This window comes from Salvelinus fontinalis, chromosome 35 (assembly GCF_029448725.1).
Source record: "Salvelinus fontinalis isolate EN_2023a chromosome 35, ASM2944872v1, whole genome shotgun sequence".
NCBI classification, from domain to species: domain Eukaryota; kingdom Metazoa; phylum Chordata; class Actinopteri; order Salmoniformes; family Salmonidae; genus Salvelinus; species Salvelinus fontinalis.
The window spans coordinates 19,599,612-19,627,264 of NC_074699.1; the positions used below are offsets into that span (position 1 = coordinate 19,599,612).

The 27,653-nt window shown below is 41.8% G+C and overlaps 1 protein-coding gene across 8 annotated transcripts in view; it reads left to right on the forward strand.

Annotated features, from left to right (window-relative positions):
• Window positions 1-27,653, forward strand: part of LOC129834473 (myotubularin-related protein 13-like) — a 157,261-nt gene that overhangs the window by 1,964 nt on the left and 127,644 nt on the right. For all 8 annotated transcript variants that reach the window (XM_055899481.1, XM_055899484.1, XM_055899485.1 and 5 more), the window contains exon 2: window positions 24,091-24,176. In XM_055899481.1, coding sequence (XP_055755456.1) covers window positions 24,091-24,176 — 86 coding nt within the window. The remainder of the gene's footprint in view (window positions 1-24,090; window positions 24,177-27,653) is intronic.

A 27,653-nucleotide genomic window follows, 5' to 3' on the forward strand; every position in this document is an offset into this window, starting at 1 on the left:
TTCTACTCCAGTGATATTTTACTAATGGGAGCCTCCCTCGTAGGAAGATTGGGAAAAGACTCATTGGTCAGAGAAGACATAAAACCACCAGGACAATCCACATATTATCCATGCTTCATTTAATGGATTTTCAACCTAGAAAAGCACACACTCTTCAGATCCGTAGCTTACATTCATTGGAGACCTAAATAAAAGCACTTTCCTAGCTAACATCAACCCACTACATTCAGGTTGTCTTACCACTAAGATTGACTTCAGCATGGGTGAGAGGTAGGCCCCACTTGGAAAGGAACCTTTGATGAAGGGAGCTTTTGGTGGAAATCATTTGTGTTCTGCATCACTGTGGTCACTTGGATAACAATGAATAGAAGTAGGGAGTGATATTTTATGAAAGAACTCCACTAAGGTTGGACGATATTAAGATAGCATCTTCTATTGACAGTGATTGACAGCAAAATGTTGAGGGTGACGACATCGTGATGTGACAGACGACGGTTAAGCCTATTTGAATTTGACTGGCGCCCCACAGTATAGAACAGTCTGGTAGAGCACAGCAGGGCAGCACACAAGTGATATTCTGAGTAATTTGCCTATTCCTATTTGCTATTACCTATTTCAATATTTTATTCATAACGCAAGAGAGGAATGTAGGCCAGACAGAGCTGAGAATTCCTGTCAGAATATGTCCCCCCCCCCCCCCCCCCCCCCCCCCCCCCCCACCCACTGGTCGGATGCATGGGTTTTCGGCTATAGTCTAAACGTATTAAAAAAAATAAAACGGCCACTACTTAACTATCTTGCGTTTTATCTGTTTTAAAGAAACGTAGCCTATATTTCCGTCTCTTTCCTTCGATTGGCTATATGACTGGATGCTACGCTTCACCATTTTATGCCTGGCTTTCTCACCTTCAGCATTCAAATGTTTGTAAATGACTTGCGCAATATTAAGCTTTACTAGTTGAGTGACAACCAATGTAATTTGCTCGGTTATCAAATGCACTGTTGATTAGGATGTTTTACCAGAATAAAAGTAGGCTAAGCTACCCCTGGAGACACAACTCTCATCTGGTTATAGGTAGGCTACATGCTGATCGGAGCTTACATTAGATATCATTATTTGAGTTTTTAAAAAACTTTTTACCCCTTTTTCTCATCACTTTTTTGTGATATCCAATTGGTAGTTAGTCTTGTCTCATCGCTGCAAGTCCCTTACGGACTTGGGAGAGGCGAATGTCGAGAGCTATACGACCCTGCCAAGCCGCACTGCTTCTTGACACACTGCTTCTTGACACACTGCTTCTTGACACACTGCTTCTTGACACACTGCTTCTTGACACACTGCTTCTTGACACACTGCTTCTTGACACACTGCTTCTTGACACACTGCTTCTTGACACACTGCTTCTTGACACACTGCTTCTTGACACACTGCTTCTTGACACACTGCTTCTTGACACACTGCTTGCCTAACCCGGAAGCCAGCCGCACTGATGTGTTGGAGGAAACACTGTACAACTGGCGACTGTGTCAGTGTGCATGTGCCCGGCCCGCCACAGGAGTCGCTAGAGCGTGATAGGACAAAGAAGCTCACTCCGAGTCTGTCAACTCCCAAACGGTCTAAAACATGAGATTATGAGACTGGGGTGAGGTGAAATCCAAAGTTGTGCTATATATTCATTGGCTATGACCAATGTTCCCTCTAAACTGCGGACAGGCTACTGCGGCGCAGCTCACTGGGACTGCCAGCGCAGAGTGCAGAATAAATATCGGCCCAAGGAGAGAAGCACAAGCTTGAACTTCACTCAACATTCTAGACTTTTCCCTGTTAACACTGTCAATGTTTCCCTTTACTGTGGCAATTGTGATCGAATCAATGCAACATACCAAAACAAACTATGCAAGAAATGTTGTTGAAGGCACGGAGTAGATTCTATTGTGAACGACTCAGCCCAAACTCTACACAGACCAGTGCGGAATAACCAATCAGAGCTGCAGTAGGCCTATATGCAAATAGACCATTGCTATATATGGATCTGTGCCATTAGCTTTGAACTGGACTGTTTACATCTGTGGTCGTGAGTAATTGAGCTTGTTTTGAGATCAAAGCAAGAGCTGCATCTAGCCGCGTGTGCACATTTTGTTCATAACCTTTGCTAGTTAGTGAGTTATTAGCACAGTTATAGATACTATGTAGTCGGCAATAGGTGAGTAATTGCTTCTTACAAGAGCACAAACGTGTACATTTCTAGACATATTTGAAAAGCAAGTCAGGTAAAGAGCTTTTTTTTTTGTCTTAAAGCGCCATTGTTGTATTTTGAGAAAGGCTTGAATAAGCTAAGTAGCCCATAGGCAGAGGATAGCATAATTTTTCTGATTCTCTGTAATAATGAATCTGCAAAAATAACTAATTTATTAGTTGGTGATGGTGGTTTTCAGATCAAAAAGCAAACATTTCTCCCCTGAAATTATAGGGTGGTGGTAGATGCCCAGTATCCCTTATGGCTCAGCTCAGGTGTCTACAGACACCATAGACATAATACAGTTAATTCAGAAATGATTCAGACCCGTTCACTTTTTCAACATTTTGTTATGTTACAGCCTTATTCTAAAATTGATTAAATTGCTCCCCCCCCATCAATCTACACACAATACCCAATAATGACAAAGCATAACAGGTTTTTATATATATATATATATCACACACACAGTCGTGGCCAAAAGTTTTGAGAATGACACAAATATTAATTTCCACAAAGTTTACTGCTTCAGTGTCTTTAGATATTTTTTGTCAGATGTTACTATGGAATACTGAAGTATAATTACAAGCATTTCATAAGTGTCAAAGGCTGTTATTGACAATTACATGAAGTTGATGCAAAGAGTCAATATTTGCAGTTTTGACCCTTCGTTTTCAAGACCTCTGCAATCCGCCCTGGCATGCTGTCAATTAAGTTCTGGGCCAAATCCTGACTGAAGGCAGCCCATTCTTGCATAATCAATGCTTGGAGTTTGTCAGAATTTGTGGGGTTTTGTTTGTCCACCTGCCTCTTGTGCATTGACCACAAGTTCTCAATGGGATTAAGGCCTGGGGAGTTTCCTGGCCATGGACCCACTTTTGCCTTATGGCAAGGTGCTCCATCATGCTGGAAAAAGGCATTGTTCGTCACCAAACTGTTCCTGGGTGGTTGGGAGAAGTTGCTCTCTGAGGATGTGTTGGTACCATTCTTTATTCATGGCTGTGTTCTTAGGCAGAATTGTGAGTGAGCCCATTCCCTTGGCTGAGAAGCAACCCCACACATGAATGGTGCTTTACTGTTGGCATGATACAGGACTGATGGTAGCGCTCACCTTGTCTTCTCTGGACAAGCTTTTTTTCCGGATGCCCCAAACAATCGGAAAGGGGATTCATCAGAGAAAATGACTTTACCCCAGTCCTCAGCAGTCCAATCCCTGTACCTTTTGCAGAATATCAGTCTGTCCCTGATGTTTTTCCTGGAGAGAAGTGGCATCTTTGCTGCCCTTCTTGACACCAGGCCATCCTCCAAAAGTCTTCGCCTCACTGTGCGTGCAGATGCACTCACACCTGCCTGCTGACATTCCTGAGCAAGCTCTGTACTGGTGGTGCCCCGATCCCGCAGCTGAATCAACTTTGGGACACGGTCCTGGAGCTTGCTGGACTTTCTTGGGCGCCCTGAAGCCGCCTTCACAACAATTGAACCGCTCTCCTTGAAGTTCTTGATGCTCCGATAAATGGTTGATTTAGGTGCAATCTTATTGGCAGCAATATCCTTACCTGTGAAGCCCTTTTTGTGCAAAGCAATGATGACGGCACGTGTTTCCATGCAGGTAACCATGGTTGACAGAGGAAGAACAATGATTACAAGCACCACCCTCCTTTTGATGTGTCCAGTCTGTTATTCGAACTCAATCAGCATGACAGAGTGATCTCCAGCCTTGTCCTCGTCAACACTCACACCTGTGTTAACGAGAGAATCACTGACATTATGTCAGCTGGTCTTTTTTGTGGCAGGGCTGAAATGCAGTGGAAATGTTTTTTTGGGATTCAGTTAATTTGCATGGCAAAGAGGGACTTTGCAATTCATTTCAATTCATCTGATCACTCTAACATTCTGGAGTATATGCATCATACAAACTGAGGAAGCAGACTTTGTGAAAATTAATATATTCTCAACTTTTGGCCACGTGTGTGTGTGTGTTTTTTATACACACACGTTTTCAGACCCTTACTCAGTACTTTTGATGAAGCACCTTTTGACAGTGATTACAGCCTCAAGTCAATGACGCTGCATGCTTGGCACACCTGTATTTGGGGAGTTTCTCCAATTCTTCTCTGCAAATTCTTTCAAGCTCTGTCAGGTTGGATGGGGAACGTTGCACAGCTATTTTCAGGTCTCTCCGGTGATGTTTGATCGGGTTCAAGTCTGAGCTCTGGCTGGGCCACTCAATGACATTCTAAGATTTGTCCCAACTCATTCGGCAGGTAGCCTAGTGGTTAGAGCGTTGGACTAGTAACCGGAAGGTTGCAAGATCGAATCCCTGAGCTGACAAGGTAATAATCTGCCATTCTGCCCCTGAACAAGGCAGTTAACTTCTTTCAGCTAGGGGGCAGAATTTTTATGTTTGGAAAAATAACGTTCCCAAGGTAAACTGACTATTTCTCAGGTCCAGATGCTAGAATATGCATATAATTGACAGATTATGATAGAAAATACTCTAAAGTTTCCAAAACTGTCAAGATATTGTCTGTGAGTATAACAGAACTGATTTTGCAGGCGAAAACCTGAGGAAATCCAACCCGGAAGTGCCTTTTTTATTTGGAAGAATCCCTGTTCCGTTGCCTGCCCCTCCATTTAAAGGGGTACCAACCAGATTCCTCAGGCTGTGACCAGGCTTTAGACATAGTTTCAAGCTTTTATTTAAAAAAATGAGCGAGATTTTTCAAAACATGTCAGGTATCCTTTGATTAGTTCCTGCGCTGACATGTTTTGAAAAATCTCGCTCATTTTTTTAAATAAAAGCTTGAAACTATGTCTAAAGCCTGGTCACAGCCTGAGGAATCTGATGTAGCTCGACATTTTCTATCTCTGTAGTATTGAATAGGTTACCGTCCGGTTGAAATATGATCGATTATGTATGTTTAAAAACAACCTGAGGATTGATTATAAAAAAACGTTTGACATGTTTCTACAAACATTACGGATACTTTTTGGAAGCCTTTCAGGACTGGAACGATCCTGTGATTTTCTGAACATAATGTGCAAACCAAATGGCGGTTTTTGGTTATAAAACTAATCTTTATCGAACAAAAATAACATTTATTGTGTAACTGGGAGTCTCATGAGTGCAAACATCTGAAGATGATCAAAAACTCACACATGGAATCATGTAGTAACCAAAAATTTGAAACAAATCAAAATATATTTGATTTTCTTCAAAGTGGCCACCTTGATTACAGCTTTGCACACGCTTGGCATTCTCTCAACCAGCTTCACCTGGAATGCTTTTCCAACAGTCTTTTTTTTTAACCCCTTTTTTCTCCCCAATTTCATGGTATCCAATTGGTAGTAGTTACAGTCTTGTCTCATCGCTGCAACTCCCGTACGGACTCGGAAGAGGCGAAGGTCGAGAGCCATGCGTCCTCCAAAACACAACCCAACCAAGCCGCACTGCTTCTTGACACAATGCCCACTTAACCCGGAAGCCAGCCGCACCAATGTATCGGAGGAAACACCGTACACCTGGCAACCTGGTCAGTGTGCACTGCGCCCGGCCCGCCACAGGAGTCGCTAGTGCGCCTGCCGGCCTAACCCGGACGACGCTGGGCCAATTTGTGCGTCGCCCCATGGGCCTCCTGGTCGCGACAGAGCCTGGGCTCGAACCCAGAGTCTCTGGTGGCACTGCGATGCCGGGTGGCCTCAGAAATGAACCTTTAACAAGGCACACCTGTTAAATGAAATTCATTCCAGGTGACTACCTCATGAAGCTGTTTTAGAGAATGCCAAGAGTGTGCAAAGCTGCCATCAATGCAAAGGGTGGCTACTTTGAAGAATCTCAAATATAAAATATGTTTATTTGTTTAACTTTTAAATTTTATTTCATAGTGTTGATGTCTTCTATTATTCTACAATGTAGAAAATAGTAAAGATAAAGTGAGTAGCTGTGTCCAAACTTTTGACTGGTACTGTATGTCAAGGTATTTCTGATTTTTATAAATGCGCAAACATTTATAAAAACCTGTTTTCACTTTGTCATTATGCGGTATTGTTTGTAGATGAGGAATTTTTATTTTGTTTAATACATTTTAGAATAATGCTGTAATGTAACTAACAAAATTTGGAAAAAGTCAAGGTGTCTGAATACTTTCCGAATGCACTGTACATCCTTTGCACACACACACACACACACAGAGAAGTTAGCTCAGACAGATCCAGCTCAGGGAGGCCAGGCTCTTTTATTTTACAATGGAAAATGAATGTGTCAAACCGAATAGCATCGACTCGTTTCAAACTATAATCGTTCCTGTATGGGAGCCCATGTATCTAGATACGTATCGAATCATCTTGAAAGTGGAAGATGCACATCCCAAGTACATAAAGATGATGGGACAAAGTTTGACATCACCCAAACCTAAACTGTACCTCCAGAGGTTGTACTAGTGCTTTGTTTCCCTGGGGACTAATGTCTCATTTGATCCCTGAACCTTGGATTTATATTGCTGCATTGAGCTGGAATAAAATGTAAAAAAAGAAAGTGTGCTTGGATGCAGACTTTAATAAGCAGTGTGTCTTTCTCCTTACCGAGGGATACTGTTTCTGGTTATTGGCGTCGGAGCTGTAGTAAATGCTCTCTGGCTTACTGTGCGCCAAAAAACGTAATTTGCAAAGTGAAACGGAGGAATTTGCCCGGTATGAGGTATAATGCCTCATACTGTCAGTGTATGTGACAGAAATGATCACCTCTGATTAGAGCTACAGGGATGTGTTTTCTGAGGCATTACTGGCCCATCTTGGCTTTATGACAGACCTTGCACCCTTGTATTAAGGTTGTGGACACAGGAAATGGTTTACGTAATGTGACTCAAACCTGCAAAAAAAAACACCCTCACATTCATAGCGAGCCTGAACAAACTGCTTCCATATGCCGATGCCTGATGGTTCTATCATGTTGCTGTGTTTTCATATTAGCTGTGCACCTTTAGGGATGCAAGCATGCGAGAGGTCTATGTGGGGTGGAATGTTTTTATCAGCGTCTACTGTAGGATGACTCGGAATGGTTTCTCCACTATCTTTAAAAGTTCTTGTGCTGACGTTGCTTCCAGAGGCAGTTTGGAGTGAGTGTTGCAACCGAGGACATATGATTTTTACCCGCTTCAACACTTGGCAGGTAAACAAAGCACTAGTACAACCTCTGGAGGTACAGTTTAGGTTTGGGTGATGTCAAACTTTGTCCCATCATCTTTATGTACTTGGGATGTGCATCTTCCACTTTCAAGATGATTGGCGGTCCCGTTCTGTGAGCTTGTGAGCATTGTTGCTCCTAGACATTTCCACTTCACAATAACAGCACTTACAGTTAACCGGGGCAGCTCAAGCAGGGCAGAAATTCACGAACTGACTTGTTGGAAAGGTGGCATCCTATGAAAGTCACTGAGCTCTTCAGTAAGGCCATTCTACGGCCAATGTTCGTCTATGGAGATCTGCCTGTGACTATGGAACCCTGACCTGTTCACTGGACGTGCTACCTTGTCCCGGACCTGCTATTTTGGACTCTCTCTCTACCGCACCTTCTGTCTCTAACTCTGAATGATCTGCTATGAAAAGCCAACTGACATTTACTTCTGAGGTGCTGACCTGTTGCACCCTCTACAACCACTGTGATTATCTGACCCTGCTGGTCATCTATGAACGTTTGAACATCTTGGCCATGTTCTGTTATAATCTCCACCCGGCACAGCCAGAAGAGGACTGGCCACCCCTCAGAGCCTGGTTCCTCTCTAGGTTTCTTCATAGGTTATGACCTTTTTCTAGGGAGTTTTTCCTAGCCACCGTGCTTCTGCATTGCTTGCTGTTTGGTTTTCGGCTGGGTTTCTGGACAGCACTTTGACATCTGCTTTATAAATACATTTGATTGTGCTTGATTTTATACACCTGTCAGCAACTGGTGTGGCTGAAACATCGAATTTCACTCATTTTAAGGGGTGTCCACATACTTTTGTGTTTGTACGTACAGTACCAGTCAAGTTAGGACACATATCGTTCCAAGTTTTTTTTCTTTGTTTTTTACTATTTTCTACATTGTAGAATAATAGTGAAGACATCAAAACTATGAAATAACACATATGGAATCATGCAGTAACCAAAAAAGTGTTAAACAAATCAAAATGTATTTGAGATTCTTCAAATTAGCCACCCTTTGCATTGATGGCAGCTTTGCACACTCTTGGCATTCTCTCAAACAGCTTCATGAGGTAGTCACCTGGAATGAATTTCAATTAACAGGTGTGCCTTGTTAAAAGTTCAATGGGGGAATTTCTTTCCTTAATGCGTTCGAGCCAATCAGTTGTATTGTGACAAGGTAGGGGTGGTATACATAAGAGAGCCCTATTTTGTAAAAAAAAACAAAGTCCATATTATGTCAATAAACGGCTCAAATAAGCAAAGAGAAACAACAGTCCATTATTACTTTAAGACATTGAGGTCAGTCAATCTAGAAAATTTCAAGAACTTTGAAAGTTTCTTCAAGTGAAGTCACAAAAACCATCAAGCGTTATGATGAAACTGGCTCTCATGAGGACCGCCACAGGAAAGGAAGACCGAGTTACCTCTTCTGCAGAGGATAAGTTCATTAGCGTTAACTGCACCTCAGATTGCAGCCCAAATAAATGCTTCACAGAGTTCAAGTAACAGACATGTCAACATCAACTGTTCAGAGGAGACTGCGTGAATCAGGCTTCATGGTCGAATTGCTGCATAGGAACCACTACTAAAGGACACCAATAAGAAGAAGAGACTTGCTTTGGCCAAGGGACATGAGCAATGGACATTAGACCAGTGCAAATCTGTCCTTTGGTCTGATGAATTCAAATTTGAGATTTTTGTTTCCAACCGCCATGTCTTTGTGAGACGCAGAATAGGTGAACGGATGATCTCCCTATGTGTGGTTCCCACTGTAAAGCATGGAGGTGTGATTTGTGTGGGGGTGCTTTGCTGGTGACACTGTCTGCAATTTATTTAGAATTCAAGGCACACTTTACCAGCATGGCTACCACAGCATTCTGCAGTGATATGCCATCCCATCTGGTTTGCGCTTAGTCCCACTATCATTTTTTCCCCAACAGGACAATGACCCAACACACCTCCAGGCTATGTAAGGGCTATTTGATCAAGAAGGAGAGTGATGGAGTGCTGCATCAGATGACCTGGCCTCCACAATCACCTGACCTCAACCCAATTGAGATGGTTTGGGATGAGTTAGACTGCAGAGTGAAGGAAAAGCAGCCAACAACTGTTCAGCATATGTATTCCAACCGTCTTGAAGGAGTCTCAAATAGGAAATGTGTTTTGATTTAACACTTTTGGTTACTACATGATTCCATATGTGTTTTTTTCTCTCATAGTTTTATTGTCTTCACTATTATTCTACAATGTATGGTATTTTGAAATACCCGGTAGAAATAGAAATATTTTTTTTATTGATGGAAAATCAGTACACATACAAGAAGTATACAAACAGACAATGATAACATATGCTAGGGGGTACAACAAATTACAGATTATACAAAGACCTTAAAAGATGCACACACATTGATTGTTTTAACAGCTTTCTTATTAGAAGAATGTAGAATGGTCTTAATGTATTGCTCAAATTCCTTATAGAAAACACAGGAGTAGTTTTTTTATTAGTGAATTTACATTTATGAATATGACATTTTGCCATTAGCACAATTAGATTTGAGGTAAAATTGTTTATCTTTTATTATGGTTAAGGAAACCGAGCAGCACATTCTCCCATTTAAAAAAAACAAAAGTCATCAAGAATATTAACAATTATAAAACTGTGAATATCTTTCCAAAATTGTTTTACATGTAGGCAATGCCAAAATAAATGTGAAACGGTTTCTGGATGCACAAAACTAAAAGTACAATCAATGTAATCAATGTTAATGTCTTTTTTGAATTTCTTCAGGTAATGATTCACAGGGTAATACTTATGGAACATTCTGAAAGAGACCTCTTTGACCTTGTTAACAAGCAAGTATTTGTGTGGTAAAACCAGACTTTTTCCCAACAGATATTAGTGACCGATGTATTCCAGTAACTTGTGACATAAGGAATGGATACAATATCCCTTTGAAATAAAGCACGTATAGATCTGTTGTTCTGAGGGAGTAAGGAGAAACATATTTTCCCTATTGGAGGGTCAACTGGATTAAGCAAGGGTAGGTCAAGAGGGTGAGGTCTGGCTACACCTCTAAATAACATGAGAGTTCCAGATGGAATAGCATCAAAGACTATGGCGAACTCTCTAGGTGTTACAGGGATATTGTAACGAGATTAAAAATTCCTCATAATTGAGTAACAATCCTTCTGCATTAAAAAGTTGACTCACCAGTAGGATATGATTATTGAACCAGTTCTTAACAAATAAAGACTTGTTTCTATACAAAATGTCCTTATTGTTCCAAATGAAATACCTATGTTGGGAACATTTTTTATATATTAACAACCACACTAAGAATACTTGTCCATGAAAAGCAGATCATTTTGCAGGAATCTTATCAATATTATAGTTACAAAGTAACAGAAAATTGAGGCCACCAAAACGGGAGAAGATATGAGGGATGAAATTCCAAATTTAAGTAGGATTCTTTAAATGTTTAGCCTAATTTATCTTAAGTATTATTCAAAGTAGGAAAATCTAAAAACTTGAGACCACCATATTCATATGAGTTCATAACGACTGATTTCCTAAAATAAAGTGTACGATTTTTCCAGATCAAGTTCAAAAGCACCTGGTCAACTGCTTTACCTATTCTGTTGTCAAGATATAGGGACTGGGCTTCACAAGTAAGTCTGGAGATACCTTCAGCTTTAGATAGTAATACTCAACCTTTCAAGGATAAATCCCTCTGCAGCCAATGGTTCAACTTTTAGTTTTTTTCAATAATAGGTATAAAATGTAATGAGCATCTTTCCTGTTGATCCTTAGATATGGTAATCCCAAGGCATATTACTTTTTCCTTGACTGGAATATTGCATATAGAGGGTATCACATAGTCTTTAACAGCAAACAAGTCACACTTATTAAGGTTTAGGCAAAGACCAGATGCTTGGAAAATATATTTATCACATCGACTACTCTAGGAATCTGGTCAGCATCTTTCAAAAAAGGGTTGTGTCATCTGCAAGTTGATTTACGATAATATCTCTGTCAGCAATAGAGATCCCTTTTTATATCACTGGATTTAACAGAACTTGTAAGAAGTTTGGTTGCAAGCAGGAAGTGGTAAGGCGAAATTGGGCAACCTTGCCTAATCCATCTTTTCAAATCAAATCTAGGAGAAGTGCCATGCTTTAATTTAATTGAACTGTTCCCATTCATATAACGTTTTTTTTAATAGTACTACAAAATAATTCCCCAAAACCAAATTTCTCAAGGGAGAGAAATAGAAACTCACTATATCGAAGTTTTCTTTTCTTCTTAGACTTTTATAAAGCCTATCTTCGAAGAATAGTCAATAAGGTCTAACACCAGTCGGATATTATTAGATGTATGTCTATTCCTCATGAAGCCAGATTGTGTCTCTTCTATAATTGAGTCCAATTACTGCGTTCATTCTTTTTGCAAATATACAGGCTAATATTTTGTAGTCATTATTGAGCAGACAGATTGGACGCCAATTATCGAGTAGAAGCAAGTCTTTCTTGGGTTTAGGGATTAATGTTATCAGACCTTGAGTCAAACTGTGAGGGAGAGCATTATTTACAATGCTTTCAGAAAAGACCTCCAACAGAAAAGGGGCCAACTGTTGAGAAAATGTTTTGTAAAACTCAGCAGATATACCATCAGTCCCAGGAGACGTATTATTTTGAAGGTGTTCAATAGAATAAATTATCTCTTCAACTATAATAGGTTCATCACACTGTTCCCTTTCAGCCTCCCCAATTGATTTCACATCCCCCAGAGTAAAAAAAAAAAAAGAGTTGAGGAAACCTCACAATACTTAGAACTATATAAATTCCTGTAGAAATTGCAACTAAAATTAGAAAATAATTTGGGATTATCTGTGATGAGACCATTAATATTTAATTGTTGAATTGTATTTTTTGTTCACCCTCCTAGCCACTTCTTCCTAGATCTGACAGGCTCCCTCTGCTTTCAGTTTATACATATCATCCAACTTGTTTTGTAGCTCAAACAGAACAGATTTGTCCTCTGAGAGACTTTAAACAGGCTTTTGAACAAGACAGGATCTTTGTAATTACACTTTCTTCTTCAGCTCTCTTTGTCTTGGCAAGAATACTCCCATATTTTCTTAAATATTTTCCAACCTCATATTTAAAGAGCTCCCAGTTATTACTGTATGAATTGTCATTTATAGCTTTGTTCCAAAAGTGTGTAATTAAATTGTTTATCTCCATCTTGACCAACTCATGTTTTAATATAGAGATATTAATCTTCCAGTAGGATGCTCTGCCAAGGCCATTATCAGAGATAAAAAGTGTAATGTCAATATAAATAGCTCTATGATCAGTAAGGGGAGTGGCAAGGATGTTAACAGAAATACCTTGTTTATCAAAACATTTAGACACCAGACAAAAATATGTGATATGTGTGACAAAGAGCTTGCTCACTGCCTATACTGCAGGTAAAAATATCAGAAGTGAGAGAACAAATAAAATAGTAAATATCCATTACTCCAGTAGTCCTGTGCAGTTATAACGAAGGTTAAATCACCTTAGAGCCGGGAGTGGGATCTGCTCACATCAGAGGTAGCTATCTAGGTAGCCTATGTTGACCACCAGGCACAGTCTATGCCAGTCCTCAAGGAGGAAGGTTGATTTGGGATCCGTTGATGAAAGCGCACCCTCCGATGAAGTAAGCCGCTTTCCCTTCTTTTCGTGCTTTTTCCACAGCTGGCCACAGTTTCTCTCTCCGTTCTCTGTCTGCTTTCGAGACGTCTTCAGCAAATCACAGATTGTTGTCGCGTAGGAAAGTAGATTTCTTGGCTGCTTTCCAAATGGCATCCCTGTAGATCCGTGATGTTACCTGGAGAATGACACCTCTCGGCTTGGAGTCACCCTGCCTTCTTGTGCCGAGGCGATGTACAGTGTCGACAACATCTGCTAGCTTAGCCTTCTCCTCAGGTAGGATAGCTTGGCAGACTTTGATGGTCTCTTGCCGCACGTTCTCCCCATCTGCTTTGGGAACTCCATACAGTCTCGGATTCCACCGTCTGGAGTAGCTTTCGAGATCCGCGATTCTTCTTTTGCACAAGTCCATCTTTCCCTCCTTTCCGACACGCTTTTCGATGTGGGTTACCTTCTTATCATCCTTGATTTCCATGCATGCAAAGTCAACTGTTTATTTTAAGCCATCGATTTTCATTGCGTTGTCGCCAACCATTTTCTCTATGGCATCGGACCTTGCATTGATGAGCCTGGAAAGAGTGGCGATAACATCATTATTGGGAGTGGCATCTGGGCCCAGTTCAAACCTTTCTTGGAAGCTGGAGGTTTGCTTGGGGTTATAGGCAAAGAAGGAAAATCCTCGTCTGACACGTTAAGTGTCATAGAATCTGTCAGACCAGTATAGTTGTGGCAGTTGTCAGTCAAAGCATTTGCCTCCTGTGTAACGACATTGGATGATGCCTAAGCATTGCTAGCTGAGGAGTTAGCCATACGATTTCTCTTTCTGTCAGCGCGCTGTGACATTTTGGAAAATATCATCTTAAATCATCAATAACCTGGTCTTTTTAGTAAGCAAAGTATTAGTTTGGTAGTTCAAAATAATACACTTCACTATCTTTCAAAATTTGTTATGGAGAGGTCGGTAGGAAGCGTGTGTTCAAGCTGCCATCTTGGAGCCTTTCCGTTTACTTCGCTACTTGAGTCATCTCTCTCCACTGTCTCGATGCCGCTTTCCACACAGACTTAGCCCCGCCCTGTGTGTTGTTCCGGGACCACGAGACACTTGCCATCAGTCTGCATGGTCAATGCAGCACATGCAACAATGTTGACGACAACCATGCTGTTTTCACTTTGCTTCTTAACATAATTCCACTAGTGTTCTGTAATTACACTATTAGTTTGTTTCTTACATCTGCAAACAGCTAGTTTGTCGTTTAGCATTTAGCCTAAATCTTGTTAGCCGCTAATCTCTAATTAGCTGGCTAACTAGCTAATACATGTACTGAGTCAGAGCAAACTTTTTGCTTTAAGAAAGAATATAGCTAACTAATATGATCAGATTCCACCACAGAGTTTCAAGACTGAAGCTGATAAGTAATTTGTTTGGCTAGCTAATGATAGCTGGCTATTGTTTTGATTCGAATGCCAGCCAGTGTCCGGAGGTCAAGGATGGAGAAGCCTCGAAAGCAAGACGTCACAGCAGAGGTGTGGGGTAATGAGGATCGCAGGGAGGACTAAGTTACAATGCTACTTTTGAATTATTATTGAAATGTGGTGTGCTTTCTGGCACCACGTGACTCCTGTAGCTTCATTTTGGTAGTAGTGAAGGAGTAGCTAGCTACACCTAATCTGGAGTCCATGAACTGCAGTGGCTGAGCTCAAACATCATCCGAGTCCTGCTATGGAGAAGCCACACAGAAAGACACCTTAAAGACACAGACCAGCTTTGCTTGCTCTCCCCCTTATGACCACCTTCCTCCGATGACCCCTTAAGCTATTAACTTTCCTTACCCTCTCATGACCATCCTTCTCATGAATGTTGTTTTTCTAAATTAGTCATTTTTGTTGCGTTAAGCGCTTAGATTTTTTATTTGAATGAATAATGCTTTAAAAGTTGAATAAATTATTATTATTATTAATGGGTAGACTGGCGGCCATTGCCAGTGTACCCACAGGCGCAAAGCAGGAAGAAAAAGCAGGAAATTTACCCATCAATATGTGCTGTGATTTGTTAATTCAGCTGACATTACAAAACATACATTCCATTGCCAGAGCCACATCATTTGAATGAACATTCTACATTACCATGAAAATGATTGTATCCCAGGCAGTCATTGCAAGTGAACCCATGAGTTTACCAGTTATACAGTAATTGTGCCAGCCCGAATTCTTGCTACAGTTCTAGTAGCTTGTGCAAGGCCTGAGTGTTATGACTATCTTTACCTAATATTATTTCAATCATATTTTATAGGAATCTGTGATGCGGCAATTCAGAAGAGTAAGTCCGTAGCTTTCATTCTACTTCTGCTTTTGGCCAATAGAGATACTCAGGTTGTGGTGGTTGTAGAATTTACAAGATGTCAGATGTGGCAATGACTCCTATGTTATTGAACATCAGGGATTTGTTGCCTCTATTGATTGGCTGATGCACTTTGGGCAGCTTCCCTTTTGGTTTTGCGCTTTGTGGTGAGGCATCCTGACCACAATGGAGGAGTTCCTTCCTTTCTTCGTCAGAGTGGAGAGTGCAGGAGGGGTGATAGCCAAAGCTTGTCCAGGGAAACTCCACCGACTACACTGCTTCAGAGCAGCTATCCAGATGGGGATTCTGTTTTCCATTAAGTCAAGTAATCAGTTAGGAAAAGCATTTGCGTATTGTATGATGGAAAAGGAAGAGTAGGTTGCTGATTGTCACACGTGTGGTACTGTAGGAAGGATTGCAAAGGAAGCCATGGCAAGTCCCACTGCCTAATCTCTGTGATCAGATATCTGTCAATGTTCCCATAAAGATCATAGCTATAGACTAGTTGTAATGGATGCCAGAGGTTTGAACTCAATGAAACCTTTTATTCTTATGCCTTGCTCTTTTAGGGAAATGAAACTCAAACAAAACCACTTACTTAGGCAAATGTTATGGCCGCCATTTGTCATCCATAAAGGACAAGTTCACAAATGATGTGTGCTAGGTACGTCAGTGGCTGTATGGTTAACCTTCCACGGCTCTTAATTCATTTAACCTGTATTATTTTGATGGTTGATGTGCATTTTGGTCCATCTTTTCCTGCGATGCCCTGATGCCTTATCATTCCAAATATTTTCCTAGTTCTGCAGCTGCTTTCAGACACTGGAATGCTTCCTGGAATTGGATCTCTATGACATCATTAATTTGATCATCTTTGATACCCTTTCCCATGCAAACCACCGCATATTCCTTTGCGTATCTTCACTTTGGAACATCCAGTCCAGTGTGTTTTTAGTTCTAGCATGGGGGCGGTGGAAAGCTTTTGGACAGATTGTTGGAGTGATGAGGGGCTTTACGTAATAACTGTAGCTTAAAAAATAGCATTAGGCACTAACTGGGTTTCAGTACGTGGAGCAGCAGTGGGGGATTTTAATCAAACACTTGTTGTGGAACAGAGGAAAGCAGAGTTAGCAGCACCTGCCAACCTGTCTCCGACCAATCGGCACACCTGTCCACACACTGGGCCAGATGTAGGTTAGGAGCTGACGTGGAGCTGACGAAAGCTGGCGGCTAGCCGCTGGCCTAGGGCCTGCCCAGGCCTCCTAGAGCTGATTTCTGGAGCAGCTCTGCTGGAAGACAAAGGCCAGGAAGATGGATGAACCTTTTCCCAGTAGAAACACCTGCGCTAATCAAGAGCGAGTATAGCAAGAGAGACCAACGACCATCCTGTGGTTGTTTTGGAAACAGAATCAGTCAATGATCAATGTCTAGGGCATTGTCTTTGCCCTCATTTTTCTTTTTGTTGCTTTGGGTGATTTTTCATTTGAGCATGTTTTCATTGAAGCTGTTGTGATGCAAGTGTATGCAAATATTTGCTCATCTTACTCTCAGTACACTTGTCTCTTGTCCCAAATTTGCTCTAGTGTCACATTTTCTGTGTATCTTACTACAGGACAAAATTGAAAAAATGAGTTTTAGCTGTGGAATGCATGCAGCAGGAACCTCCAGCTCTGATAATGTGTGGTGCACTAACAGGCTATGTGTAGTAAACAGTCAGCAGACCCAGTGATAACCTCTATCTTATTCTGGTCATTACTCTACTGTGGAAATACCCTGGCCAACTCATTAACACTTGAGTCTACTAAAACCAGCTTTTTATGACACACAGGAGACCTATGTGGAGTATTCGGGAAAAACGTTGTTTAATGGTTTATTTTACAGAGTTTGGCTCTGTGGGTTTGACATTTGCTTTGTGCCTGTAAGTTTTACATGATTTTTGAATAATATATATTTTAACCTTTTTATACTACATAACATAATTTTTTAATGTAAAAAAGATACCAGGCACAGGCCTAAATCACTTGTTTTATTGCTACTGTTAGTTCAGGGCCCTGTTCAATCAACACTCAGTTCCAATATAATGTTGTTTGATAAAGCCTGTCCTACAAACTGAGTCATTTTTTTGAAACCCTTGTTAAACACAGAGTGAATTCCATGTAGGCTAGTGATTGGGCCCGTGGTGTTACTAAACAGACCAAGAAGTTGGTCTTCAGAAAGTGATCAATATTATTATTTGGCACTTCTATAAACTAAATGTTATTCACTTGTTTATTTTTTGTCATGACCCCCAAGCAGGTTTACAATGTGAAAAAGAGAGTGGAAAATCTACCAGTTGTTTGGAATTCTTCTCTGTCTGTTATTACAAGAGGATCCTGAAATGAGCATGTTCCTGTTCTAGGCTGGCCTGTCTTGTATTAACCACAGTCGTCTTGCTGCTTTATTGTTGTCTAGGGGGTAATATCTGACAGTGTGGACTGCTTTTAATTGTTTACAGAGTGCAGCCTCACTGAATGTTAGGAATTCTGTCATTTATTGTCATCCTTGAGTAGAAAGTAGAGCTTGGAATGCTGAAAAATTCTAAGCATGTGATCTCAATCAGGGAAGGGGCACATACTGCAGACACGTGATGTGATGGTCAGGACAGGGGACGGGCTCCTCAGGGCCCTACTCTGCCCACCACACAGGCCCAGAACCCTCATGAAGATTAACTCCCCTCCTGTCTCCAAAGCCTTGACAGAGGTCAGCGTATTAAGGGGCAGCTGGCTTGATCCGCTGAGTACATGAGGGCAGCAGCCAAATGAGACTGGTGATTAGGTGTAGCAGTCCCTCCTATTGGATTCCTGCTATCTCCCCTCTACATGACCTGCCTGACTCATGGACCGCTGCTCCACCATGATGAAACAGAGTATGGTACTTAAGATGTGTGTTTTAGACAGTAGTTTAGGCCTAGTCTTCATGGTACTTCAGGTACTGTAAGAGAAAATGCTAGGCTGTCATTTTATTTTTCTTGTAATAAGAGGTTTAGTGACAGTGTTTTACTGCTGGTTACAATTTCAGTGACCAACATAGCCATTAGCGTGTTCTGTGAGCCAGCAGTTTCCTGAAAAATTTCTGCTGTTATTTTTTTTAGATCTGGAGAGAAAACACTCGGCATTTCCGCTCTCCAGTTGGCTGACATGTTTACAGGAAGCAGAATCGACGTCAATGTGGGGATAAAAAGTGTTTTGTGGAAAGAGATCTGTCTATTTTGAAGGAAACCGTGCCATGATATACAGTAGACCGTCTTGTCAGCAAATTCTCTTAATGTCACTCTTACACGTCAACAGGTGTCAGTGAGGTTACTCTGTTTAAAGCTACTCAAAGGTAGGATGCTACTACATTTGACATTTTAGTCATTTAGCAGACGCTCTTATCCAGAGCGACTTCAAGTTAGTTCATTCATCTACAGATACCTAGGTGGGACTACCACATCATTCATCTACAGATAGCTAGGTGGGACTACCACATCATTCATCTACAGATAGCTAGGTGGGACTACCACATCATTCATCTACAGATAGCTAGGTGGGACTACCACATCATTCATCTACAGATAGCTAGGTGGGACTACCACAGATCACAGGCATAGAAAGTACACTTTTCCTCAACATAGCTATCAATAGAGTCAGAGCTAGGGGAGAGGGGGTCAAGTGCAAGTGCTGGCTAGATTTTCTTTCAAGGGGGGGTCGAGGTGAGGAGGATTATTTAAGATGCTGTTTGAGGTAGGGTTTCAGATGTTTTCGGAAGATGGCCAGGGAGGGACTCTGCTCTCCTAGCATCAGGGGAAAGCTGGTTCCACCATTTTTGTGCCAGGACAGAGCAGTTCTTGGACTGGGCTGAACGGGAGCTGGCCTCCTGTAGAGGTGGGAGGGCCAAGAGACCTGATGTGGCAGAATGGAGTACTCTGGTTGGAGTGTAGGGTCTGAGCATAGCTTGAAGGTAGGGAGGGGCAGTTCCTCTTGCTGTTCCGTAGGTAAGTAGTGTAGTGGATTGCAGCTTTGACTGGAAGTCAATGGAGTGTGCGGAGGAGTGGGGGTGACATGAGAGAACTTGAAGGTTGAAAACCAGGCATGCTGCAGTGTTCTGGATAAGTTGCAGGGGTTTGATGGCGTAAGCGGGGAGTCCAGCCAACAGAGAGTTGCAGTAGTCCAGACGAGAGAGGACAAGTGCCTGGATTACAACCTGCGCGACTTCCTGTGTGAGGTGCGCTTGTACTATACGGATGTTGTAGATCATGAACCTGCAGGAGCGGGTCACTGCTTTGATGTTTGCGGAGAACGACAGGGTGTTGTGAAGGGTCACGCCAAGGTTCTTTGTCCTCTGGGAGGGCGACTGTGTGGAGTTAGAACCGAGCCCTCTGGATACCAGTAGTGAGATTACGTTGTGCAGACACAGATCCTCTCCACGTCACCTGGAAGGAGCGGCCTGCCATATAGGATGCAATCCAAGAGTGTGCACAACCCTGAGAGGGTGGAGAGCCGATCTGATGGTTCACTTGTCAAAGGCAGCGGATAGATCTAGGAGGATGAGGAGAGAAAGTCAGCTAAGGCAGTGCGGAGAGCCTCTAACACAGAGGAGAGCAGTCTAGGTTGAGTGTCCTGTCTTGAAGCTTGACTGGTTAGGGTCAAGAAGATCGTTCTGAGAGCGATTAACGAGAAAGTTGGTCAGAATCGGCACGCTCAGGTGTTTTGGAAAGTAAAGAATGAAGGGATACAGGTCTATAGTTTTTGACTATATACCTTTTTTGAGGAGGGAAGCATCTCGGGCCATTTTGAAGTCAAAGGGGACTCACCCAATGGTCAGGTATGAGGGAAGTGATGCATGGGAGAAGGTCTCCAGAGATGGTCTGGAAAAGGAAGGAGGCGTCGAGCGGGCAGGATGTTGGCCGGCCAGACCTCACTAGTTGCAGGATGTCATTTGGAGAGAACGGGGAGAAGGAGGTCAAGGCGTAGGGTAGTTCTGTGTGAGACCAGTGGACTCAATTGGCTGAGTGATTGAGTAGTGAATGTTGTCAACCTTTTTTTTCAAAGTGGTTGACAAAGTCATCCAGGGGGAGGTGTGGAGGGAGAAGGTGGGAGGAGAGTTTCCTAGGGTTAGAGACAGAAGCTTGAAATGTAATGCTAGAAAGTGTCTTTAGCAGCAGATACAGAGGAAGAGAAGGTAGAGAGGAGGGAGTGAAAGGATGATAGGTCCTCCAAGTTGACTTTTCCTCCATTTTCGCTCAGCAGCCCGCAGTCCTGTTCTGTAAGCTCGCAATGAGTCACTCAGCCACGGAGCAGGAGGGGAGGGCGGAGCCGGGCGGAAAGAAAGGGGACAGTGCGAGTCGTAGGATGCTGAAATGGAAGAGAGTAGGGTCGAAGAGGCAGAATCAGGAGACACAAGGAAGGATTTAAGAGAAGGGAAGTGTAAAGTGGTGTACTGTACTGAACATTATTGATATGTTGAACTATTCTGTAGAAAAATATAAACGCAACATGTAAAATGAGCTGAAATTAAAGATCTCAAAAATTCTCCATACACAAAAAAAAGCTTATTTCTCTCAAATTTTGTGCACAAATTTATTTTTATTTATTTATTTAAACTTTATTTAACCAGGAAGGGCTCATTGAGATTTAAAATCTCTTTTTCAAGAGCATCCTGGCCAAGATAGGCAGCACCAAGTCATTACAGAAATTCCAGACAAACAACATGAAAAACTACAAGTAATCTAGTAAAAACCATAGAATTCACAAGAGTATAACAAAAATCAAAAACAGCAAATTAAAAACATTGACAGGTCAGGGAATCAGTCTCAAGATCATTCATCAGTGATTTAAAAATACCAATCGGGACAAGTTCTTCCAGTTTAAAAGTATTTTGTAAGGCCTTCCAAGACGATGGCGCAGAGTACATAAAAGCCCTTTTACCAAATTCAGTTCGGATATTTGGAACAGTTAGCAGGATAATGTCCAGCGAACGAAGAGAGTACCCACCACATTTCTGAACAATAAAAATGCCCCCAAAAAAAGGTAGTAAACCCAAAATGGCTTTATAAATAAAAGTATACCAGTGACTGAGCCTACGAGTGACTAGAGAAGGCCAGCCAACCCTGGTAAATTTACAGTGCCTTCGGAAAGTATTCAGACCCCTTGACTTTTTCCACGTTTTGTTAGGTTGCAGCCTTATTCTAAAATGCCTATCAATCTACACACAAGACCCCATAATGAAAAAGCAAAAATACATTTTTTTAAATGTATTTTAATTTTGGTACCCTTCCCCAGATCTGTGCCTGGACACAATCCTGTCTCGGAGCTCTACAGACAATTCCTTCAACCTCAGGGCTTGGTTTTTGCTCTGACATGCACTGTCAACTGTGGGACCTTATATAGACAGGTGTGTGCCTTTCCAAACATGTCCCATCAATTGAATTTACAACAGATGGACTCCAATCAAGTTGTAGAAACATCTCAAGGATGATCAATGGAAACAGGATGCACCGTAGTTCAATTGATAGGTTTCTTCTCAACAGTGATGGAAGAAAAACTGTGCTAAATGAATGCGTGACTGAGAGCTTAAAATAGCATGTAAATGATGTCATTGTGTCAGACAATACTTTGACAAATGGCACGTTGGAAAGGAAAGCATTTCTAGATGCTGTTCTTGGCATGCCGAAGAAATGTATTCTTTTAAGTTTCTTAATTAGGTTATTTTTCCATTTCTTAGCTCTCCAGATTGTTCTTTCAAATCCTCTTCAATCACCTCCTTAAATAGATTGCAGTCTGTTGTAACTCATTACATTTTGTTGACGAGTAATTACATCCAATTTGTTTAAAAATTCCCTAAAACAATTGTAAGTCAGCCATATGTGACAGTGACTCTGTGTTCTTTTTCATGATAAGTAGGCTCTTAAAATAGACCAGACAACACTTTGAATCTGTGCAGTCCATGCTGTGGCATTGTCTGTTCAACCGTGCATTGAATACTGAACTGATAATAAAGAGATGACAGTGTTCAACAGATCAGCCTTGTACTGCATCTCTCTGTGCCACCACAATCTATTGATCTGACCTCTTGTTTGCTGATATTTCCATGAGCTGTCTGATTGGTGATCTACCTGACAGATGCTGGGGCTGTGCAGGAGGAGGAGGAGGGGGAGGGTGCTCTCTCCCTTATTCCTTCTTTCGCTACTCATCCTCATCTCACTGAATCATGCTGTCAGAGTGGATCACTCCCAAATGGATGGCCTCCCCACTTCTGTAATTTGCTTTGTGTTAGCTGTCCGGGTTCATTTTCTCGCACTTAATCTTTGACCACATTCTCTGTGAAACATCTTGATTTAATCCAACCCTGTAATTTATTTATTGGCCGTGACTGATTCCAGATCTGCTGATGCATTTCGCCTTCATTCTTTTAACCTCTATTCATGTTTGTTTCTTGCGTCGATGGTAATGTCACATTTGAATTCAATTTCACTGTCAATTAACTCATTTACACACCCTGCTCGTTGGTTCTGGATGCTCTCAAGTTTGTTTTGAATGGAGCATTTTTCAATGGTGACTTGGCTACATTAGGGCTTTGGCTCATGCTCACTGATTTTGAAATATGCCATTTCATTTATTTCAGCGTCTGCTAGTGCAGATGCAAAAAATATGGAAACAAACTTAGCCTATCTGTTTGTCTTCCCCTTAGAGTGGGTTGGCAATTGGCTTGTTATACTGTGGGATTTTTGCAATGAGGCCTTTTATCTACTCACCCAGAGTCAGATACCAACTCGTGGATACCATTTTATATGTCTCTATGTGCGTGCTAGCAGATACCCATAGACCTCCAGTCATTGAGCTAACGCTATTGAGCATTGGCTCGCAAAACTACCTCTAACTTCCTTCATACTGGACACAGAGACGTATAAAAATGTTATCCACGCATTCATCTGACTCTGAGGAAGTAGATAAATGGCATTATTGCCAAAATCCAGAAGTTTCCCTTTAACATGGCAATCTTGGGTTATTTGTTAGCACTCAGGAGCAACACAATCCCTCACATAGTACCTCTGGAGAAGCATAGGAGGAATGTTCTGCCGTTATGACCCTGTAGTGCTACTCATCTGTGCTTTCCTCTTGTAAGTTGTGGTCCAAGTGTTCCCACAGAATGAAGAGAAAGATGGAAAATGTGGAAAATGTCTTACAGTGGACCTGTAAGAATGCTCCAAACCGATTGTGCCAATTAGGAAGTCTGGAAATGTGATCATACATCAATGATTTGTGCGTCCTCGAATGCCCCCTTCATCTCTACTGTTTGGAAAAAGAGTTTTATTAGGGCCTTTCACAACCAGTATGTCCTTTTAACAATGTGAAAAGCTGACTTTTTTGTGTACAGTGTCCATTCCACAGAACATTACCGTGACCCATGCATCATTCACCATACACAATGCATCTGTCTGTTAACTAGAGGATCTTCCCTCTTCCTGTGGGTGGTATAGGCCCTAGAGCGCTGTTCTAGATGAATTCCATAATATTGCAGATAATGTCATTCAGGGTACTCCTTAGGTAGAGGACACATTGACATCAGATCAGTGCCATGCCGGGTTTTCCCTGCCATTGATTGCCATTGTTTGGTTTCCAGGTGCAGGTGAAGGATGTGGGAAGATCATCCAGCGCTTCCCCAAAAAGGACTGGGAGGGCACAGCGTTTCCCCAGGGGGTGGAGATGGTGAGTTCATAACATTTTCCTGAGACTGACAGTGTTGAGAGAACACTGACTTATTCACGCACCCTGTGTGATAGCAGTGGTAGTGAGTTGCTTGCTTCCCCACATTAACCTCCCTACCTACCTCAGCCTGCATGTTTGATGGGTGCATGTTTAATACTGCAAGGCCAAGGTTGAAGATGGCTCTGGTTTCTCTTCGCAGAACTTGTGTTGACCTAATGGACACATGGGGCTCTGCCTGACAAAGCAAAAATGTAGAGAGGTTTGCATAATTTCCTGTTGTGACTGTGAGCACCGTTTTAGTGGTTATTTTGTCTGCAATGGAAAATGGCCTTGTTAAGCTACGGTGCTACAACCAATCATGCTGTTGGAGCGCTCTGTTCACTAAGGGCGCCGTCCCTGGTAGCTCTTTTTGAACATTTTGGAGTTAATGTGTCATTTGTACAGGTTGTGCAGTATTCCCCTGGTTAATCCTCTCTCAGTGCTGACCTGCTGGGACAGGTTTGACCGTATCTTGTAAATAATTCTCTCCACTGACTGAGATGCCCAAGTTATTTTGCACTGTGAAATGTTCTGTTGCCATATCGTACTGACAAGAACCCCAGGAGTGGAGCAACAGTTGAGGCATGTTCCCATGTTCCCAGGACGCATGTTCTTCTGGAGTGTGCCGAGCTAATATTGGCAATTCCTGTGTCAACAAATGCATAATGATTGTTTATTCAAGAGTTTGTTTCAACCCCTTCCGCCTCCACTAATTGGAACATTCCTACCCACCTCCCAGAATCCTCAGCTATGTTCAGCCTGTTATTGCACTCTCTGCTGGGTGTCCCCATCTTTCTTTTTTGGTTACATTAGGGAGTTGCATCTCTCTTTCTCTACCCTCCTCTCCTCCGAGGGTAACTTAGGGGGGGTCCTGGACTCGAGACATGGGGCCTGTTACCATTGTGCACAAATCATTGCACTCATTGTGACCAAATATTTGCTTGTCTGGAGAGATCTGGAAGTCAATATCCAGGGCAACAGTAGCAGTAAACTCCCAGGCCCAGGCAACCTCCCACAGTTCAACAGCGTACTCCGGCCAGCACATGGCCTATGGGGCCTGCCCGCCTGCCTGCGTGTTTGTTTACTTGGACGTACAAAATTATTTAAATTAGGATGCTCTTGTCCCACGGTCAACAGCGAGGAGAGCGAGGCGCCTCCTGAATGCCACTGTCCTGCGAAGACCCTAATGTCCCCATATTTTTGGACAGATTCCAGGCACTACTTGAGCCATTTAGTTAGAACAAGCAAAATCAGCACAATTTCTTAGATGCGATCGCTGCATCATTTTGAACATTGGTTTACGTTCACATATGCCCTTCTCCCCTCATGGAGGCTAAACTACTCTGCCTTTTTAATGCCAAGTGGATACACATGGACATTTTCTTCTTCCTCTGTTATGCAATATGTTCTACTTCTGTCAATTTCAGTTTTTTTTTTCTCTCCTCAACAGCCCACTTTGGATTTTATTTTACATTTAGCACTCCATGCTTTCATAGAAAAACATGTGGCCAGTTTGTGGGTTATGGTACTCAATGTCCACGTTTTTGGCATAGCCCTCAGTTTGGGACGAGTAGCGCTGAGCGATTTTTATCAAAAATCTGTTATTGTCGGTTCAATTATTTGAATTCCATTTATTCATTTTTTTTTTCTGTGAGCAAGATGAGTAGTTTCTGTAGAGATAAATCTGAAGCCTCAACTGTGCGATGTAGTAAGGAGTTGTAGTTTCCAACAGGCCAATATTCTACATAGTTCAGTGCAGAAATTGTGGTAATTAACTACAATGACCATAATCCATTGCTCGCCCGCTTAAACTTTACCGGTCTGTGCGGAGCAAACACGGGAGACGGAGAGAACACCAAATTGAGAGGTATAGAAAGCAGTTGCTTCAAGAACCTGAAAATACATCTAAGTGATTGAGAGTTGGTATTCACCAGTCAAAAGTATCATGACATTCACAGAATATATTTAGAAGACCCAAATCTTTTCAAATAGCCTATTCCACTCTGGTGGAGCTGTGGCACGAAAGAGATGTATAGTAGCCTAGGCCAATCTGACTGCCTGTGTGTGTGCCGAATCATGCAGGTGGAGCGAGTGAAACAGGCAACGAGCCTGTTTCATAATGGGCTGCAGAGCCCATTATGGGCTGCAGAGCAACTCTGCTGTCCTCAGAACTGAATAATTATAAACTAATTCGTATTTTTGCCTCATCCTCTTCCCTCTTATTAGCTGGGCTACTATATACGTTTTGTAGGTAGGTTGCACATTGCTCAAATAATATGTACATTCGTTTAGGCCAGTTTAAGCTTTCTTCAGCTGTAGCCTAACTTTTCTTTGGACTCTTGATATTGTTTGCTCAATTTCACTTCTTGTGGCCTAAAATATGTTTTTCATTCAAAATAAATCTATGAATGAGAATAGCATAGACTCCGACTTTCATAATTATTTCCATTTTTAAAAACGGCAACTTCAGAGCAATAAACACTTTAATCAAATAGTTTTCAGAATACTCTTCATAACTTTAATTTGTTTTAATGCTTTTATGATGTTTCAGTTAGTAGGATCAGGCTTTTGGTTGTTTGGTTCACAACGGCAAGGAGGGATATTTCTGGCCTCATGCATGCATACATTTGTCTTGTATTGCTTTGCTCAACTGTAAGTGTTGTTAAAATTTCTCATTAGATTTTTATATCTTACTACTATATCTTATATTCATTGTTTGATCATGAAATAGTGTGGTGTGAGAAATCCAGCATGCATTAAACTGAAAGTGGCTTAATACGCCAAGTCATATTCATATCAAATGTAGAGAAAATGTGGGTTTTTATAACAATAAGACACCAGAGTGTCTGCCAATGTTCCCTCCAAGCTGCATGCGTGCTGTATTTACATTTTTTTAACCTTTTATATAACTAAGCAAGTCAGTTAAGAACAAATTCCTATTTACAATGACGGCCTACCCCGGCCAAACCCTAACCCGGACGACGACGCTGGGCCAATTGTGCGCAGCCCTATGGGACTCCCAATCACAGCCGGTTGTGATACAGCCTGTAATCGAACCAGGGTCTGTAGTGATGCCTCTAGCACTGAGATGCAGTGCCTTAGACCACTGTGCCACTTTGGGAGTAGCCAATAGGCAGAGGGTAGCATCATTTCTGCTTCTCTGTAATAATGGTATTTGATCAATACTGCATCTTATTTTGTAAAGTGGTTTCTTGCATCAAACAACACAACATTTTCAGTCACCTCCTTGTCAGTAGGACAAGTGAAGAAACAGGTTAATGTCAAGCCCTGCATGTGTTTTCCAAAGCCTACATTGAACACCACACATTGGCTGCTACTGTAGGCTGAATGATAAAACTGCTTTTTCCATGTTAAAATGTTATGGGATTCATTTTGTCCATTGTTTTTGATGGTAGGCCATTCTGATAGGCCTACATT